Consider the following 17,235-nt stretch of genomic DNA (forward strand, 5'->3'; position numbering starts at 1 on the left):
GGAAAGTGCTGGGAACATTTATGGCTAGGTCCCAGGGAGAGGTCCTTAGGCTGTATGGGTCTTGTCCCTGAAAGTACCTGTGGGACTCTTTCTCTTTCTGTTCTACTCTCTTTCCCTACTTTTCTCTCCTCTCTTCCTTCCTGGTTTCTGCTCCTGTTATGATGTTCCACTCTTGTGATATAATAACATAAACCCATGTAAACATGCTCATTGTGCACACACGCACGTACACACACACACACACACACACACACACACACACACACACACACACACACATGTGCACACACCCAGTCTTAGATTCTGACCTGAATTTTGAGCATAACTTTTCTAGGTTAACTGTCTTAGGTATGCTGTAGTAATGTCAAGCTAATTAATACATCCAGGAATGACTGAATCTTGGATTTAGCACCAGGATCATTTCAGGGGAGTTTTGATTACACAGAATAGGAGGGAGTTTGTACCCCTAATAATTAATGTCTACTACCAATAGCATACGGGCAAGTCACTTAGCCACATTATGCCAAGTCATTTTCTGCAATGCCAACACAAACCACCTGTCCCTCTTTCTGATGTGCCTCTGGATCAGAAGAAGAGTCAAAAAGAGGGCAGTTTGGTGTTGGTGGTGAACATTCAGTTACTAAAGTCACTCAAGTCTCAGATCTCAACCCAGGTCCCACTGTTGGTGTGTCCATATGCATCAGTGGTAGACAGGATAAGATCTGATGTGAGCATGTGAAAGAATACTTCTGTGTTCAGGAGAAAGAGAGAACAGAGCAAAAAGAGTCCAGAGGAAACACCCTCCTCCAGCCACATCAGACCTTCTCACTCTCTGCCAGGACTAATCATGTCATCCGACTTCCCTGGATGACTATCCTCATTGCAGGACACTAATCTCAGAAGAGTCTCAAAAGCAGGGTGGGAGTGACCAGGGCTAAGGAGAGGAAACCTCTTTGGGGAGTCTCCTACTCTCTGCTCTAGTTTTCTGTTTTGTTTTTTCTTTTAATCTCTACCTGTATGATGTTTGAAGTTTTTTCTGATCCCAGGGCAAGGAATGTTCTCTTCAGCACTGTGGCACGGTGCACATGAGCGATTTGTTGTGGGTGGTCTGATTTTGTGTTTGTCGGAATTGGAGTGGGTGCACAGGCCAAAAGAGCAAACAGAGACAAATTACTAATGAGAGAGAGAGAGAGAGAGAGAGAGAGAGAGAGAGAGAGAGAGAGAGAGAGAGAGGAGATGCTGGACCTGAGAAGGGCACATGGGAGGACTCTGCTGGGTTTCAGTGGTTACTAACAGTGACTGGAAAGAGGACAGTTGCCACAACATTTATTTATTCTAGTTTATATACTGAGGACAGGAGGCGAAGGGGTGAAGGCAACCGTAACCATATCCCCTTCAAACGAGACCTTGGAGGGCCGATCCTCTGGTTGGAAATCAGCAGCGGGAATGACAGGCGCTACCCATTTTCTCTTATCCATCAGGTTCACGCAAACGTTCCCGCACAGCGTTGAGCAGCAGATGTTGTTGGCTTGGCAGTCTTGGTTAGCTTCACAGTGGAAATTGCACAGATACAATTTTGGCTTCCTCTCACACTCCCTGATAACAGGGTGACCTTGTTTTACTGAAAAGAACAGCAAGAGCAGGAAGGTGAGTAGAATGGCTGCCTAGTGAGAATCCCTCCCAGGCTTAAAGTGCCTTCAGTATGCGGAGGTCCCACTCACAACACGCCTGGACTTTCCAGGCAACTTTTCCTGTGCCTCTCACCAAGTTCTGGTCATCAATTGTGTTTTAAATCCCATGCCCCCATGCTAATCTTGTCACCTCCTCCACAGGTGTCAGCATCTGGATCTCCTGGTTTTCCTCCTCCCTGCATCCAGGACCAGTCTCTCCTAGTAGACAGAGCTTTGGTGACATCATCTCTGTGGAATGTATATGCTTACTCAGCTCAGAGAAGCCCGGCGACATTTCTCAGACCCTCTCAGCTCCCCAGAATTTGCAGGGTCCGTGAGGGTGACAAACAGATCAGCCCCAGTCCCTCTATGCTTCCTTTGCTGTCACTCTGTCCAGTGTCCTGTCCCTTTCATGGTTTATCTTTTACGGCCACCCCTGCTTCAGACGGCAACTCCACCCTACCTCCTCCATGTCCAAAGGCTTTGTTTCTGCACCTATGCCCATTTCTACACCCCTCCACCCCTGTGAGCATCTCTGCACCTTTACCCTTCTCAAATACCCATCAATCAAGAACAGTTGTCTTGTTTGCCCATTGGATTTTCAGCCTTGGGGCCTCTTGCACCACAGTATGGATCATTTGCTTCTGGATCTTTGGAACAGAGTGGGGAGAACTGCAGGTTCACTCTCCACCTCATTACTATGTCTAGCGTGGGGAACCAGAGCCGAGGAGCTGTGCTCACCCGGAGCCTGGACAGTGCTGGGCAGGAGCAGGGTACACAGTGGTATCACTTCTGGGTCAGTTCTAAGTCCCTCCTCGGCTGCTACTCACATACCCACCTCCTTCAATCACCTTACCTTCATATTTTTTGTGCATCCATCCCTGGACTAGTGACGGCAGCAACAGCAGAGCAAGGGTGAACAGCAGAGCCCTGGACAACATAGCTCCGACCAGAGCCACGGATCAGAATGGCAGACTTCCCCAGAGCAGGATGAGAGCTCACTGCTGCCTCTGCTGGCCAAGCCAGGGCAGAGCAACAACCGACCTATTTCCTTTTCCTTGGCCCCTGGATTTTTTTCGGGGTGGCTTTTCGCAGAAGATACCTCCCTTCGCAGTATCAGCCCTCTTTTCTTGCTAACATAATTGTGAAATATGTAATTTAGGGCTCAGGAGATGGCCCAGTGGGTAAAATGTTTGCATGTAAAAGCCGGCCTGGAGGCGAATGTCTGTAAGCCAGAGCCGGAAGTGATGGTAAAGCAGGTAGATCGCCGGGTCTTGCTGGGCTGCCTGGAGCGGAAACTATGAGTTCTAGGTTTGATGAGAGACTCTGACAGCTACAGTTAGTCTCCACATGCACAAGCATACACATATATGTACACACATGCATACACTACATGCATGAAGAGAAATATACAATTTATTTTTGCTTTTTAATTATAAAAGATTTTATGGAACGAAGAAGAGAAAATTATAATTAAGAAGACTATAGTCTCACCAGTTAAAGTAGACTCATTTTTTTTTTAAAATACTTGTGCTTATTTATTATGTATACAGTATTCTGCCTGCATGTATGCCTGCAGGCCAGAAGAGGGCCCCAGATCTCATTACAGATGGTTGTGAGCCACCATGTGGTTGCTGGGAATTGAACTCAGGACCTCTGGAAGAGCAACCAACCAGTGCTCTTAACCGCAGAGCCATCTCTCCAGCCCTAGACTCAATTTTTAAAAAGATGTACTTATTTGGTGTGTGCCTGTGAGTGTGCGCCTGTGTGTGTGTGCGTGTGTGTGTGTGTGTGTGTGTGTGTGTGTGTGTTCCTGTGTGTGTGTCTGTGCATCGCGTGTGGCTCCAGGACATCAGATCGCCTAGAACTAGAGTTACTATGAGCCTCCTGATATACGGGTGCTGCCACTGAGCCTGGGTCCTCTGCAAAAGCAGCGAGTGTTCCTAACCACTGAGCTGCCTCTCCAGCCCTGACTCATGCTTTACGGTATTGTCGTTCAGTCTCTCCAGGCCCTTCGCACAGAGTCACATTTTGCCTCAGCTGTTTTTGTTATCTGTCTTCCACTTTTCTTATTAATCATGTAACTGTTTCACAAAACGCCTTTCCATAATTGCACTGCTTTCGTTTAAGTCACACATACTTCAGGTATTTGTTCTGCTTCACGCTGTTCTGCAAAACGGCTGGGCAAGGTGTGTCTGTGGGTCACAGACACGGAAGGGTTGAGCACAGGCTGAGCAGGACCAAGGAGGTGGCAACGCTCTGCAGCCTGATCCATCTATGGCACTGTGAAGGCTCTGACTTTTGTTCATGGATTCTTGGCTTGTAGAAACATCCTTTTTTATCCTTTGACAACTTCATGTCTGCATATAGTGTATATTGATCCCATCCGTTCTCAACCCTCTCCTTCCACTGCTTCTGAATTCTCAGCCCTCAGTCCCCCCGCCCCCCCCAGTATATCAGAGAACCTACCTATCTCTGTATCTCTGGCGAGGCCCCACCTCTTAAAGGCTGCATCGCTTGTACACTCGCCACTCTGGGGACCACGACTCCAGCACAGGAACCTTTGGAGAACAAACTACAGACCATAGCAGGTACCATTTTCCTCCCTGTCAATTTCCCTTCAGTGTGTTCCCACACTGTCGTCCTTGGGTTTCCAAACTTGGCCCTCTGTCCTTGTCCCGGCTCACCCTCCTCAGTCATCAAGTCTGTGGAGTCTTAGCACATACTTCCCACTGCTCAGAGCACCAGCAGAACACGGGAAGAGTTACTCACACAGACATCTGTTGTTACATCAAGTAATCCTGTAGGCCAAGTTTGAGAGCAGTCTGTTCTTGGAGGTTGACCACTTGTGTGTGTGTGTGTGTCGGGGCGGGGGGGCGGGGGGCCGCAGAGAAGGACATGGATGCCCTGCTCTGTCACTCCCTGCCTTATCCCCTTGAGACAGGGTCTTTCACTGAACCTGGAGATTGACATTTTTCAACCTGGCTAGGTGGCCAGCAAAAACTGATGCTCTTTTGCCCATTTGCCCCAGTGCTGGAGTTACTGGCATGTGAGTACTGCTAGGATGTTTCTAAATGTGGGTGCTGCGATCTGACCTCAGGTCCCGTCCTTACAGAGCAGGCTCTTTTCCCCCCTGCACCGTGCCTCCAGCTCCTCACATGTTTCTCTTTGATATTTGGTGAACGAATCTCTCCCATCAAGCAACAGCTCTGTAGCAAGATCTCAGCTTTAGGTTGGATCACCCCACTTCCTTCATTTCCTAGACGGCCATCTAGCTTTTGCAAAAATCCAGTTTCTTCACCTACATAGAATCTGGGGGGCATTTGTGGCAGCCTGTACTTTGATCATCAAAGGAGAATCAAAAGTGAGCAGGATGCAGTGTTAAAGGTCACGGCACAAAGCTGGATATGGTGTGATGGTCCTGTGATTCTAGCATTCAGGAGGCTGAGGAAAGAGGATCGCTGTGAGCTCCAGGCAAGCCTGGGCTACAGAGTGAGACCATTCCTCAGAATACCACCGCTGCCAATGCAGACGACAGGTGCTTTTGACTCCTCTCTTCCTGTGAGGGAGCTCAGATGCTTCAGAAGAAGACTGTACCACGTGGCTGAGGAATTCTGGATTGGAACAGAGCTGCAGAGCAGGCACACAATGTCCCCAGCCCACCCAGAGGCACCGTCTGGGTCAGCACAGTCCAGTGCTTTCTGAGGGGTGAGCACCAAAGGAAGAGTCTGTGATGTGGCCGACACGTAGCTCCTGAGCTGAACTTAAAACTCTGCCACCACAAAAGTCACCCTAGCTTCTAGGCCACTGACCGTCTGTGTCCCTGCTCTTCTCTGTGCTGTTCCAGGTGTGGACAAAAGCTGTCAGTGTGTCCTCACAAGCACCCATAGAAGTGGGAATGTGAGAGCATGGAGGCTGAGTTTTATTTGTGGCTGGCTTAGAATAGCTGCTGCCTGGAATAGTGTCAATGTTATTGCCGTGCCATGGGTGGTGGTGTCCTTTCCATTCAAGTAAGAATGCTGGGAAAGAGATGAATGACCGACATACCCAAGACCCCATGGGACACTTCATGTAGATGAAGCACTCACCTACACCGCTGTCCAGCTGGGTTCTTTACACTGTTGGGAGAACCCAGGATTCCAAGTTTGGGGGAGTGGTAGAACTGAATCGTTTTGATGACTGAGGGTCTTTTCATTGCCTAAACTTTACCTCAGATAATCCAAAGAATGGAACTGAAGGTGAGAGGCATTCTGGGTCTGATGTGAGAAGGACTGGGCCACGATTTTGCTTCCCTTCTCTGGGTTCGTTTAGAACACCGGAAGTGTGTGAGGAAGGGCATTGGGCACTACCAGGATCCTGAGAACCTTTTGGGGACCAAAGTGTTAAAGTAAGGATGAAGTATTAGGGGTTGGAGAGGTGGCTAAGATCAGTGGTTAAGATCACAGACCACCCTTCCAGAGGACTGGAGTTCTGTGCCAAGCACCCACATTGGGTGGCTCACAACCATTTGTAGCTCCAGCTCCAGGGGATCTGACACCCTTTTCTTGTGCACAAACATACATGCAGCACATACATGTAAAGTAAAAATAAAACTGAATACATCTTTTTAAAAAGAATGAGGTCTTAGATTTGTATGGCTTTCAATATTGGCCAGAGAAACTTCTAGAGTGGGCAGTGGTTACAGCAGAGACTCATAACGGGTCAAATCGCAAGAAGAGGTGACTGTTGAGTTGCTTATCCCTAAATGGGACATCTATATCAACACCCCCACCCCAGGGCTCAGGAAACATCTTGGGAGAGGAGGCTGAAGAAATGTAAGGTCTGGAGGATGGGACGGAGTGCTGTGAACGACCGTCTTCCGGACACTGCATGGCTCATGGCCATTAGGCTCATAAGTTCACTGCAGTGATGGTACCCACACAGGGTCAAGCCAGCAGTACCAATTAGCATCCCAGCATCCACACTGATTAGATTCAGTGGGTTCTCTCCGCCCCAGAAAAGGAGAGAGTATGAGGGTGGGAAGATGTGTCAAGGGAGTGGGAGGGGATGTGGGGTGGATATGATTAAGATACATTGTGTATTTTTATGAAATTGCTGAAGAATAAGTGAAAGATAGAGACAGTTACGGTTCTGCTGGCCCAGGAATAGGGGGATGGGGAGGGATGGTGGGGCAGTGTATGGATTTCCCCACTGCACGTGTTATAGGTCTGCTCAGGCCAGTGAAGGTTCCCCCAAAGTGTTATAGCTCTGAAGGGAAAGGTATTCTGGCAGTTGGGAGCCAAGGAATATCACAGTCACACTGCACAACAATCCTTACACAGAGATTTATTGGGAGGGGAGAACGCAGGAGGTTGGCTGCCTCTGCTCGGGCAAGAAGCCGCAGAGAACTGAGCAGAAGACAGGGTTTGCATAGGGTTTCTTGGGGGTGGGGCGGGGTGGAGTTTTCCAGGTGGGGATTGGTGGGATTTCAAATCAGTCAGAGTGTTCTGTGGGTAGAACCTGGCAGTTGGAGGTCCCCGATGGCAGGGCCTGGCCTCTCCAGCCTTGAGGGGCTCACAGAGATGACTCAGCAGATAGAGACCTGGAGGTGGGTTCCCTGCACCCACATCAGGCAGCTCAGGGGATCTGGTGCCCCTTAGGGTCTTTGCAGGCACCTGCATGAATGTGAATACCCATACTCACCCATCCACCCACACCCACACGTATACATAAAATAAAAATTAAAATTAAAAAGATACAGAAGAAAAAGAATGAGGTCTTTAAAAGAACAGATTCATAACTCTAGGACAGTTTTTTAAATACAGATAAACCGCTTCAGAGAACTGTCACTTTCCATGTGTTATACCACTGTTCACATCTTCTTTCTCCTTTATGCCCGAGGAGGCTCCAGGAGTCCACACCACCTTCCATGCACATCCTACCCAGTCAGCTCTTGTCTCACACCCCTGCCTCTAAGCAGATGATAGAGCATTTTGTACACCTGCCTTGCCATGTAGTGGTGGTTTCACGGGATCAGAAGACCCCAGACCCTCAGGGAATGGACACTGCTAGCTGATTGTCCTATTGCGAGTCACTTACCTGTGAGCTTTCTGGAAGTCAACTATTTCTGGAAGGCCTGAAGCTTCACTAATGAAGTGGCAGTTTTTGGCATGAATACTGCCCAGTGGTCCATGGAGTCTCAAAATTTCATCATTTCCATCATCTGACCACATTGAGGCAAGAGAGTGGCATGTGGGAATGAAGAAGTCTGGAGAGCACATACAAGTGTCTTCGAGTGGACTCTGACAAACACGATTGTTTGTAATTTCCGTGTCCTGTGGGCATGGGTGTGTGCATGTGCTTGTGCATGCGTGCGTGCGTGCGTGCGTGCGTGCGTGTGTGTGTGTGTGTGTGTGTGTGTGTGTGTGTGTGTGTGCTGGGCGGGGGCACGTGCACATGAATTCAGGTGACCTCAAGGCAAGAATAGGGCATCAGATCCCCTGGAGCTGAAGTTACAGGAGGCTGTGAACCACATGGATGCTGGGAATTGAACTCAGGTCCTCTGGAAGAGCAGTATGTGCTCTTAACCTCTGAGTCACCTCTTTGTCTTCAGTCCTGCAACTTGACCTTTCAAGGATCTCTGCCATTGCTTTCCTGCATAGACCTCTTGGTAGATGCATGCAGCTAAGCATTGGTCTGCATGCAGCTAAGCATTGGTCTGCATTCAGCTAAGCATTGGTCAGTAAAACTTTTTTATGCTTATGGATGTGTTCCATGAACTGTCTGTGCAACGTATCTAAGTTGCATGTCGCTATTGAATGTCGGAAATCACTGAAAATTTACACTTCACTTTGATTTTAATGACTTTAAACAGTCTCACGTGGCTGACAAACACTACGTCAGACTGCGATAACAGCTGCTTCCATTCAGTTAGGGGACAGGAGTCCAACCAGACCTGCCTTCTCTATATCACCTAGATGTTTATTAGCGTGGTACCAAGATATTAACTGAATAATAAAAAAATGGGAGAGCAGAGTAGTATTAGAACATGTAGCTTTAGTGATGTGCAGTGGCATCTTTAGAAAACACATGCACATGTTACTATAACAGATAAGAAAGCAGAGCATAGGAATCCACGACTTTAGCTGTACACAGCGGGCATCTTCAGAAAACACACACAAAAGTGACTAAAAAATTCCACTGTGGCATATTTGAAGAAACACAAGTACTTTTACTTTTGTACACACACACACACACACACACACACACACACACACACACACGCACACATGCACATTTTTATTGAGCATTAACATATTACATATGTTTCTAAATAAAATATCAGGACATTTGATGTATCTAATTTTTTTTTTTTTTGGTTTTTCGAGACAGGGTTTCTCTGTGTAGCTTTGGGCCTTTCCTGGGACTCACTTGGTAGCCCAGGCTGGCCTCGAACTCACAGAGATCCGCCTGGCTCTGCCTCCCGAGTGCTGGGATTAAAGGGGTGCACCACCACTGCCCGGCTTTTTTATTTTTTTTCTAATTTTATATAATAATGAGTATAATGTAAAAGTATACACATATACTGGTGGTCATCAGGTAGAAAAATTATTATTATTATTTCTCTGTTTCCTTGTGTATTTTGTACTTTAAAAATTACATAATCTAAGGGTTCATTGTTTTCCATAGAGAAATCAATGTATTCTAAAAGGCAGAGAAAATGAACGATTATCCTTTATAAAAATCATATGTGTGTGTGTGTGTGTGTGTGTGTGTGTGTGTGTGTGAGTGTATGTGTGTTGTGTGAGATGGGAAGCAGCCTCAGGGAAGCTGATGGCTAGTGAGGGAGTTGGTATGCGTGTGGGGGCCAGAGGGACAGGAAGGGCAGGACACAGAGTGGACATGTCCCCCAGCATGTCCTTCTGCTTCTTGCCAGTGTGCCTTCCTTTCTTTTCTGCTTTTAGCAGCAGTGGATGAAGATTTGTCTTCCTGTAAACGCCAAGTCTGCCATGAGGCTCCGGACGCTCCTCCTCACTGTGTCCATCCACGGGATTGTGATGTTTCTGCACGTTCTGGGAAAACTCAAGGGTAAGCATGGCAACAGCAGTAGTGTGGCAATGAGGATGCTCTGTCCACTGCTGACATATCTGTCATCGCTGACTTAGGGACCACATTTCAAAATCAGCCTTCAGAAGGCCGGACACTGACAACCTGATCCCTGGAATGTATGGTGGAGAGACCGCTCGAAAGTTGTCCCCTGGCCTCCACATGTGTACCATGGTACATGCATGCCTGCACCCACATGCATACATCACACACACATACACACACGACAAAAACTTTAAAAATCAGAGCTGTCCTCAAGCAGAGACACCCCAGCTAGATTGCATTGGATGGTTCCAATCTAGTGTCCCTCCAAACTCCCTCTGCATCTCTGAAAGCAATACCAGGAACGTGGAAAGAGAACAAAGCCTTTTCCACATCCCACAGAGTACTAGGAAACACAGTTTTCCATCAGACCAGCTCAGTTAGACTCACTTAAAGGAAACATTAACACCAAGTTTCTCTTTGAGCTTGATTTGGCTAGGCGAGAAATGGATGAATAACACAATGGTGATATTAGTCATATCCATTTGGTTTGAGAGCACTTAGGGCCTGAAGAAAATGGAGAAAATAAATGAGGGTCCCTATAAAAACCACACACACACACACACACACACACACACACACACACACACACACACGATAAGGAAGTGAAAGCAACAGAGGAACTGGGCAGAAAAGCTTCAGGACACTGAGAGTGTGATTTTTAGGGCGGCATATACTTCAATGGCTATTGATGGGAAGCAAATAAAGAAGCAGAAATTGAGGTTACTATCAGTTTTCTTATTCTGCAAGTTGGGTACAGAATTCAGAACTCGATGAGGTTGCAGGCTCTGAAGTCTAAGGCTTTATCAGTATAAACTTGGTCAGGTGGTGTACGTTGGGAAGACACCCTGGTCTGAGCTTTAGGACCCAGGATCCCACAGTGCTCTGCTGACACCTGGGAGGAAGGAATGTCTGTCATTGCAAGGATGATCTTTGGCTAGAACTGGAGGGATTTTCATGGACAGCAGAGATACTTCCTGGCATGAAGCATCCAAGTTCCAGAAGGGTTTGCTCAGTCTGAAGGTCTGAAAGGATTTCTGCTGCACATTATGAGTAAGTAGACCCTGCCAACCTTTAGCATCTCAATTCCAGATAACGTCAACGAAATCAACCAGTGCTGGGTACAGCCTCCAAAATCATTCTGTGGGTCAAGGTGCACGAGGGTGCTGAGATGTTTGAGACCAAACCAGACGTGCTGCTGGACGTACTGCGGAAACATCTGCTTGGACGATGGGTGAGTGGCTTGGGTTAAGAAGATGAGGGCGTGGGCACGCTCGAGTTCTGCTCCTCATACACTGTTCAACCCACTACTTACAAGCTGCAGGAAATGGCAGTCATCTAAATTCCAGCCACAGAAAGAATCAGATAAAGCAAGAACCTCCTATCTCTAAATGCAGGTTACCATTCATGAAGAAACCGAGACACTGACATGGGGTGGTTCTCCTCTCCCCCAAATCTCGCTCAGCTTCTTTGCTTCTCATACAGCATCACCCACCAGTTTATATGTCCTTCCTTTGTCTAAAAGACCCCAAACTGGTTCCTTTCTCTCAGCCAGACCCCAGAAGACCTTGTATCCACCTGTCTTCTCACTCACAAACCTTTTGGGGAAACTGCTTTAATTTATTTTAAAGTTTATTTATTTAGTGTGTGCACACTCACGTGTGTCGCTGTGTGTGTAGAGGTCAGAGACAACTCGGGAGAGCTGGTTTTCGTCTATCATCTGGGTCCTCGGGATCGAAGTTGGGTAATCAGGCTTGGTCTTGGTGATGTGTGCTCTATGCCAAGCTGTCTTGGTGGCTCAGAAAGTTGATTTCTGAGGGTAACTCCTGATGTAACAGAGAAATTCTGTTGTTTTCTGGAGCTTGAGGTATTGCTGTTTGGATATGGATTTATTCCCGGGCATACTGATGTCTAACCATCTAATTTTTCTCTTCCAGAGAACCCTTTAAAACACTGATGAAACTCTAGCTAGTTTCTGTGTGGTCCACCGCTGGTGTAGGTTGGAGCGTGACTGTGTCTGGAAGGAACACTGCCTGCTCCCTATGGGGACACTCACTCCAGCTGCGAGCCTGTCTGCTCTCTCCTTGATATCTTCACTCAGAGAAAGTCTAAGATTTTGCCAAATAAATGGATATATCAGCATGAGGGTCAGTGGTTCTTGCATACTTTTTTCTTAAGATGTGCATTTCTCTTGATAGAAAGGTTGATAGTCCTAACAGCTGCTCCCATCCCATTATGGATACAGATACAAGTCTGTCTTCTCCTGTGTATTAACCAATTACTGTAGCAAAAATACGAAGAGGTTTGTAAAAATTCCATGGAGTTGCCAAGCACGGAGGTGCATACTTGTAGTCCCAGCGGTTGGGAGTCTGAGGCAGGAAGATTGTGAGTTCAAGGTCAGCAGCAGCAGCAACAATAAATTTATGTGGCTGATAAATTAAATCAATTAACATTCATAATACATTTTTCAGAAGGTAGTCAGTGGTCAGTCATGTATGCTGCCATTAAGGATCTTCCATCTGTGGCTGTCATCTCCCAGGACCTCATCTGATGGGTTTCTGCCAGCAGATAGGAGAAGTAAGGTAGTAGGGAGATTTATAAGAAGTTTTTATTTTATTTTAAATTATATGTATATATGTATGTATATGTGTATGTATGCATGCATACATGTGCCTGTGGAGGTCAGAGGTGTCACATATTGTGGAGTTAGAGTTCAGGGAGTTGTAAGCCACCTAACATGGTGCTGGAGGTCAAACTCTGGGGCTCGGGAAGAGTGGTGTGACCTCTTAAGAACTAAGCCATCTCTCCAGCCCCTCATAAAAAGGCTTTTAGGGGCTGGGTCTCGAATTGAAGTTTGTCTTTTGTTTCAGTTCACCATTTGTCTACAATCTACTGGTAACTGTAGAACCATGTGACTCTGACTATTTACAAATGATATTGAGAACTGCAGTCCACTTGTATCCCAAGAGCAGAAAACAGGATTTGGTGAATACTCAGAAGTTCAGTAACTTATGTGCTCACAAAAAGCCAAGCTCCTGGACAAACACCCAAAACTCCATCTTTTACATCATTTGTCTGATGGAACAAGCACCTTTCCTAGTAAGAAGCTGATGCATTTGGTCATTTGAGGAAACACTCCTGCCTTTGAGATGGGTACCATGAGCTTCCAGGAGGGGCTTCTCTTTCTACCATGCCTGGTGTCCTTCCCGCCCTGCTGTCTTACCTGGGCAACTGTGCTCCTCTCCCAAGTCATGTAGTCTGGGCTTTGCTGCCTATATTGCTTATGAAATAAACACATTCTCTCAGAGAGGCAGAAAAGTAAGAACAGTGCCTGAGGTCAAAAGCACCTACTGCCCTCACAGAGGACCTGAGTTCAGTCTCGGTCCTCACAACCACCTATAACTCCAGCTCCAGGGCGATCTGATGCTCTAGCCTCTGAGAGTATCCCACACACATGCACAGACCCATGCAATTAAAAGAAATAAAGTTAATCTTTTCCAGAAAAGAATTACAGTCATCATGCGAGAGTAGAGTGAGATATTTGAAGTGTTGAGGGGAAAAACTTCCACCAACCTGGGATCTGTATCACAGCAAATGGTCCATCAAAAGTCAAAATCCCTCAAATGTCAAGGTCCATCAAAAGTCAAGGTCCATCAAAAGTCAAGGATACATAAAGACTTCTAGGAGAATGTGTTTAGGCTTTTCAGAAAATGTCCAAAAGAGTTCTTTAGAGAGAACGAAAATAACTGATCAGTAAACAGGATCTACCTATAAATTATGTGAATGAATGAATGAATGAATGAATGAATGAATAGCTCTAAAGATACAGAAGGAGGCTAGAGAGGTGGCTCTGCAGTTAAGAGCACAAGTAATTCTTCCAGAGGACCCAGGTTAGGTTCCCAGCATCCACGTCAGGCAGCTCAAACTGCCCGTAACTCCAGATCTGGGGGACTCAATGTCTCTGGGTGTCTGTGGACATTTGCATTCATGTGTAGTTGCTAGTACATGTGCATGTGTGCATGTATGTGTGTGCTATGTACTCATTAGTGTATGCATGGGTGCACATGTATGTGTATGTTATATGTACTCAGTAGTGTGTGTGTGTGTGTGTGTGTGTGTGTGTGTGTGTGTGTGTGTGTGTTTGCTTGTGCACATCCAGGCCAGAGGTTGACATCTGCTATCTTTTCTTGACCACTCCCCACCTTTATTTTCTGAGGTAGGGTCCCTCAGTGAACCTGAAGCTCACTGATGCAGCTAGACTGGCCGTGAGCTTCAGGAATCTGGCTGTCTCCACTGTCCACCTTATGCCATGCCTGGTTTTCTCACTTCAGTTCTGGGGATCTGGCCTCAGGGCCTCATGTTTCTATGGCAGGCACTTCACAGACAATAAGTAGTTTGGTTTTTTACACCAAAGAGTGCTGCTGATATCCAGTGAGCAGAAGCCGGTGATGCTGTGGATGTTCTGCAGTGCCAGTGATGCTGTGGGATGTTCTGCAGTGCCAGTGATGCTGAGGATGTTCTGCAGTGCCAGTGATGCTGTGGTTGCTCTGCAGTGCCAGTGATGATGTTCTGCAGTGCCAGTGATGCTGTGGTTGTTCTGCAGTGCTACTGATGCTGTGGTTGTTCTGCAGTGCCAATGCTGTGGGATGTTCTGCAGTGCCAGTGATGCTGTGGTTGTTCTGCAGTGCCAATGCTGTGGGATGTTCTGCAGTGCCAATGCTGTGGGATGTTCTGCAGTGCCAGTGATGCTGTGGTTGTTCTGCAGTGCCAATGCTGTGGGATGTTCTGCAGTGCCAGTGATGCTGTGGATGTTCTGCAGTGTCACTGATACTGTGGGATGTTCTGCAGTGTCACTGATACTGTGGGATGTTCTGCAGTGCCAGTGATGCTGTGGATGTTCTGCAGTGTCACTGATACTGTGGGATGTTCTGCAGTGTCACTGATACTGTGGGATGTTCTGCAGTGCCAGTGATGCTGTGGATGTTCTGCAGTGCCAGTGATGCTGTGGGATGTTCTGCAGTGCCAGTGATGCTGTGGGATGTTCTGCAGTGCCAGTGATGCTGTGGGATGTTCTGCAGTGCAAAGGTAGACCTTCATAGCAATGTTTTCTGGCTAAAGAACTAATTGTGCTGAGGATGAGAAACCCTGACCTATATACCCAAACCAAACCAAACCAGTTTAAAATGAAAAGCCAGGCATGGCAGAACTTGTCTGTAATCCCAGCTTTGCAGGTAAACTAAAGGCCAGCTGGGACACTTAGCAACGGACTGTCTCAAAAGAAAATAAAAAGGGGCTAACGATGTATCTTAGTAGAACACTTGCCTAACATTGGAGAGAGGCCTTGGGCCTATAAAAAGCAACAAAGGAGTAAAAAATTTGTAGGAAATATTAAACACATGAACCTCCAGAGAAAGGATAACTTTCTATATTATTTAATAATTTATTGAAACTACATGGTGGATGCCACACCCAACATTTTACATGTCTGAGCCCCACCAATCCTCAGAACATGGTCTCAAATATTTTGATTGTTCCTGCTCCCTCCCTCCATTTTGAAACATTATCAAACTTTTGGAAGGTTGTAAACATAATACAGAGAACTTTTTTTTTCTTTTTAGAATCATTTGATAGTTACCAAATAACAACCCATGATCTCAAGTCTTTAGCGTTTCTCCCCCACCATATATTAGATCATACTTTTTGATGACCACAGTCAGCAGAAGAAGGTAACACATTTTAATCCCGGGCACCACTCGGTTTTGCTCACTGCACAGTAATGGCTTATATAGAGAATTATGCATGAGGCTTAGTTGTCGTCTCTCCTTAGTCTGGGTTTGTCTGATTTTTTTCCTCATGATTAGGTTTGAGCTTCAATATAGACCATCGCAGAAGTGTCAGGATCTACCAGAGAGTCGACTGGGTAGCTGGGTGGAGACGTGCGGATTGTAGAGACAATGAAGAAGACAGAACAGAGGCTCGAGGTCTGCCAGTCAATGCCGGACAGTGCCTGAGTTTATTTCACAGCCAGCTTAAACACAGTCTTGAAGGACAGAGGTAGAACAATGCATAGCACAGGCATTCAACCACTATCTATCCCGTCCTTGAGTCAAGGAGCAGGCAGTTTCTTTTTCTATCTCGATGTACCTCCGGCTGGCATCAGCAGCCTGAGTCTAGCTAGATAGTGTGTTCCTTCCCATGGGCTAATCAGGAATTTCTCACAGCCATGGAGCAAACAAGTTTGAACTCTATTGACTCAGAATAGACTTCAGATTCAAATTGGGAAACTGAGTCCCTTGTGAGCTCCCACACAGAAGTGATGCTGAGACCCCATTGCATCCTGATAGCTGACCCATGGTTTCAATTTGTCCCTCCCTCCTACTGTGTCTCTGTCCCCCAGTAGAACATGCCTACTTCCATGTCTCTAAAACAACTAGATTCTGCATATAAGAGAAAACAGACACCGCTGGTCTGAGTCTGACTTCTGTTATTTAATGTGATGATGTCCACTTCCATTAACTTTTCCTTAGATGATGTAATTTCATTCTTTTCTGTGGATGGATAATATCCCATTGTGTATCTACACAGTTTATTTATTCATTGATGGGCAACCTAGGCTAGTTCTATATGTTGACTTGTGGATGCTGCTGTCATAAACACGGTACACAGTATCTTTATTGTATGGTGGCTCTGATTCCTGGGAGATATTCCCAAGGATAATGTGGTGGGATGCTACAGCAGTTCTATTAGGTTTGAGTCTCTACTAGTTTCTATAGAGGCTGAACCAATGCCCATTCTCACTAAAAGGCTCTACAGGCTCCTTCCCTTTCCTCACCATTCTTGACAATGTTTGTTATTTGTTCTCTTGATGTTTGCCATTCTGGCTGGGGTGTGAAGGAATCAGTTTGCATTTTCTTTATGTCCAAAGATGCTCAACATTTTTTCATATGCTTATTAGTCATTCTTACTTCTGTTCAATGAATTATTCATCTTTGGAATGTTTATTGTAATACATGATACTTTGAAATTCCTAGAGCAGTGGTTCTTAACCTGTAGGTCATAAACCCTTTGAGGGGTCAACTACCCTTTCTCATATCAGATACCCTGCATATCAGATATTTATATTATGATTCATAAAAGTAGCAAAATTACAATTATGAAGTAGCAATAAAAATAATTTTATGGTTGGGGGTCAACACAACATGAGGAACTGTATTAAAGGGTCACAGCATTAGGAAGGTTGAGAACCCCTGGTCTAAAGGAAACCATGGGAAGACACTTGAGGCCTCAGGCAAAGGCAACAGCCTTCTGAAGAGGACTCCAGTAGTTCAGGACATAAAGGAAAGAATCAACAGAGGGCTTTAAACTATAAAGCTTCGGCCCAGCAAAGGGAACGAGGGATAGAACACAGAAAGAGTCCAGAGGTTGGCAGGAAATCTCT

At 46.2% G+C, this 17,235-nt stretch overlaps 2 protein-coding genes across 3 annotated transcripts; one reads left to right on the plus strand and one right to left on the minus strand.

The window, feature by feature from the left end:
* Positions 1-1,314: 1,314 nt before the first annotated feature.
* Positions 1,315-2,744, minus strand: Wfdc10a (WAP four-disulfide core domain 10A). The gene is made up of 2 exons (XM_006970988.4): positions 2,527-2,744; positions 1,315-1,621 (listed from the first exon to the last, which is right to left on the minus strand). Exons 1-2 carry the CDS (start codon positions 2,609-2,611, stop codon positions 1,341-1,343), a joined length of 366 nt encoding a protein of 121 aa, XP_006971050.1. The 5' UTR covers positions 2,612-2,744; the 3' UTR covers positions 1,315-1,340.
* A 1,884-nt stretch (positions 2,745-4,628) lies between these two features.
* Wfdc9 (WAP four-disulfide core domain 9) lies at positions 4,629-11,943 on the plus strand. 2 transcript variants are annotated; one of them, XM_076568746.1, is made up of 4 exons: positions 4,629-5,517; positions 9,614-9,737; positions 10,890-11,031; positions 11,735-11,943. In XM_076568746.1, the coding sequence occupies exons 2-4, from the start codon at positions 9,623-9,625 to the stop codon at positions 11,763-11,765; spliced, it is 288 nt and encodes a 95-aa protein (XP_076424861.1). In that variant the 5' UTR covers positions 4,629-5,517; positions 9,614-9,622; the 3' UTR covers positions 11,766-11,943. The 2 variants fall into 2 exon arrangements, with proteins under 2 accessions (XP_076424861.1, XP_042133128.2); XM_042277194.2 differs by having other exon boundaries at positions 9,617-9,737.
* Positions 11,944-17,235: the final 5,292 nt, after the last annotated feature.

This window comes from Peromyscus maniculatus, chromosome 4, assembly GCF_049852395.1.
Source record: "Peromyscus maniculatus bairdii isolate BWxNUB_F1_BW_parent chromosome 4, HU_Pman_BW_mat_3.1, whole genome shotgun sequence".
NCBI lineage: Eukaryota > Metazoa > Chordata > Mammalia > Rodentia > Cricetidae > Peromyscus > Peromyscus maniculatus.

Coding starts and splice junctions, on each gene's coding strand:
- Wfdc9 (XM_076568746.1), top strand. CDS start 9,623: ATGAAGATTTGTCTTCCTGTAAACGCCAAGTCTGCCATGAGGCTCCGG. Junction 9,738..10,889: donor CGTTCTGGGAAAACTCAAGG/GTAAGCATGGCA, acceptor TCTCAATTCCAG/ATAACGTCAACGAAATCAAC. Junction 11,032..11,734: donor AACATCTGCTTGGACGATGG/GTGAGTGGCTTG, acceptor TTTCTCTTCCAG/AGAACCCTTTAAAACACTGA.
- Wfdc10a (XM_006970988.4), bottom strand. CDS start 2,611: ATGTTGTCCAGGGCTCTGCTGTTCACCCTTGCTCTGCTGTTGCTGCCG. Junction 1,622..2,526: donor GATGCACAAAAAATATGAAG/GTAAGGTGATTG, acceptor TGTTCTTTTCAG/TAAAACAAGGTCACCCTGTT.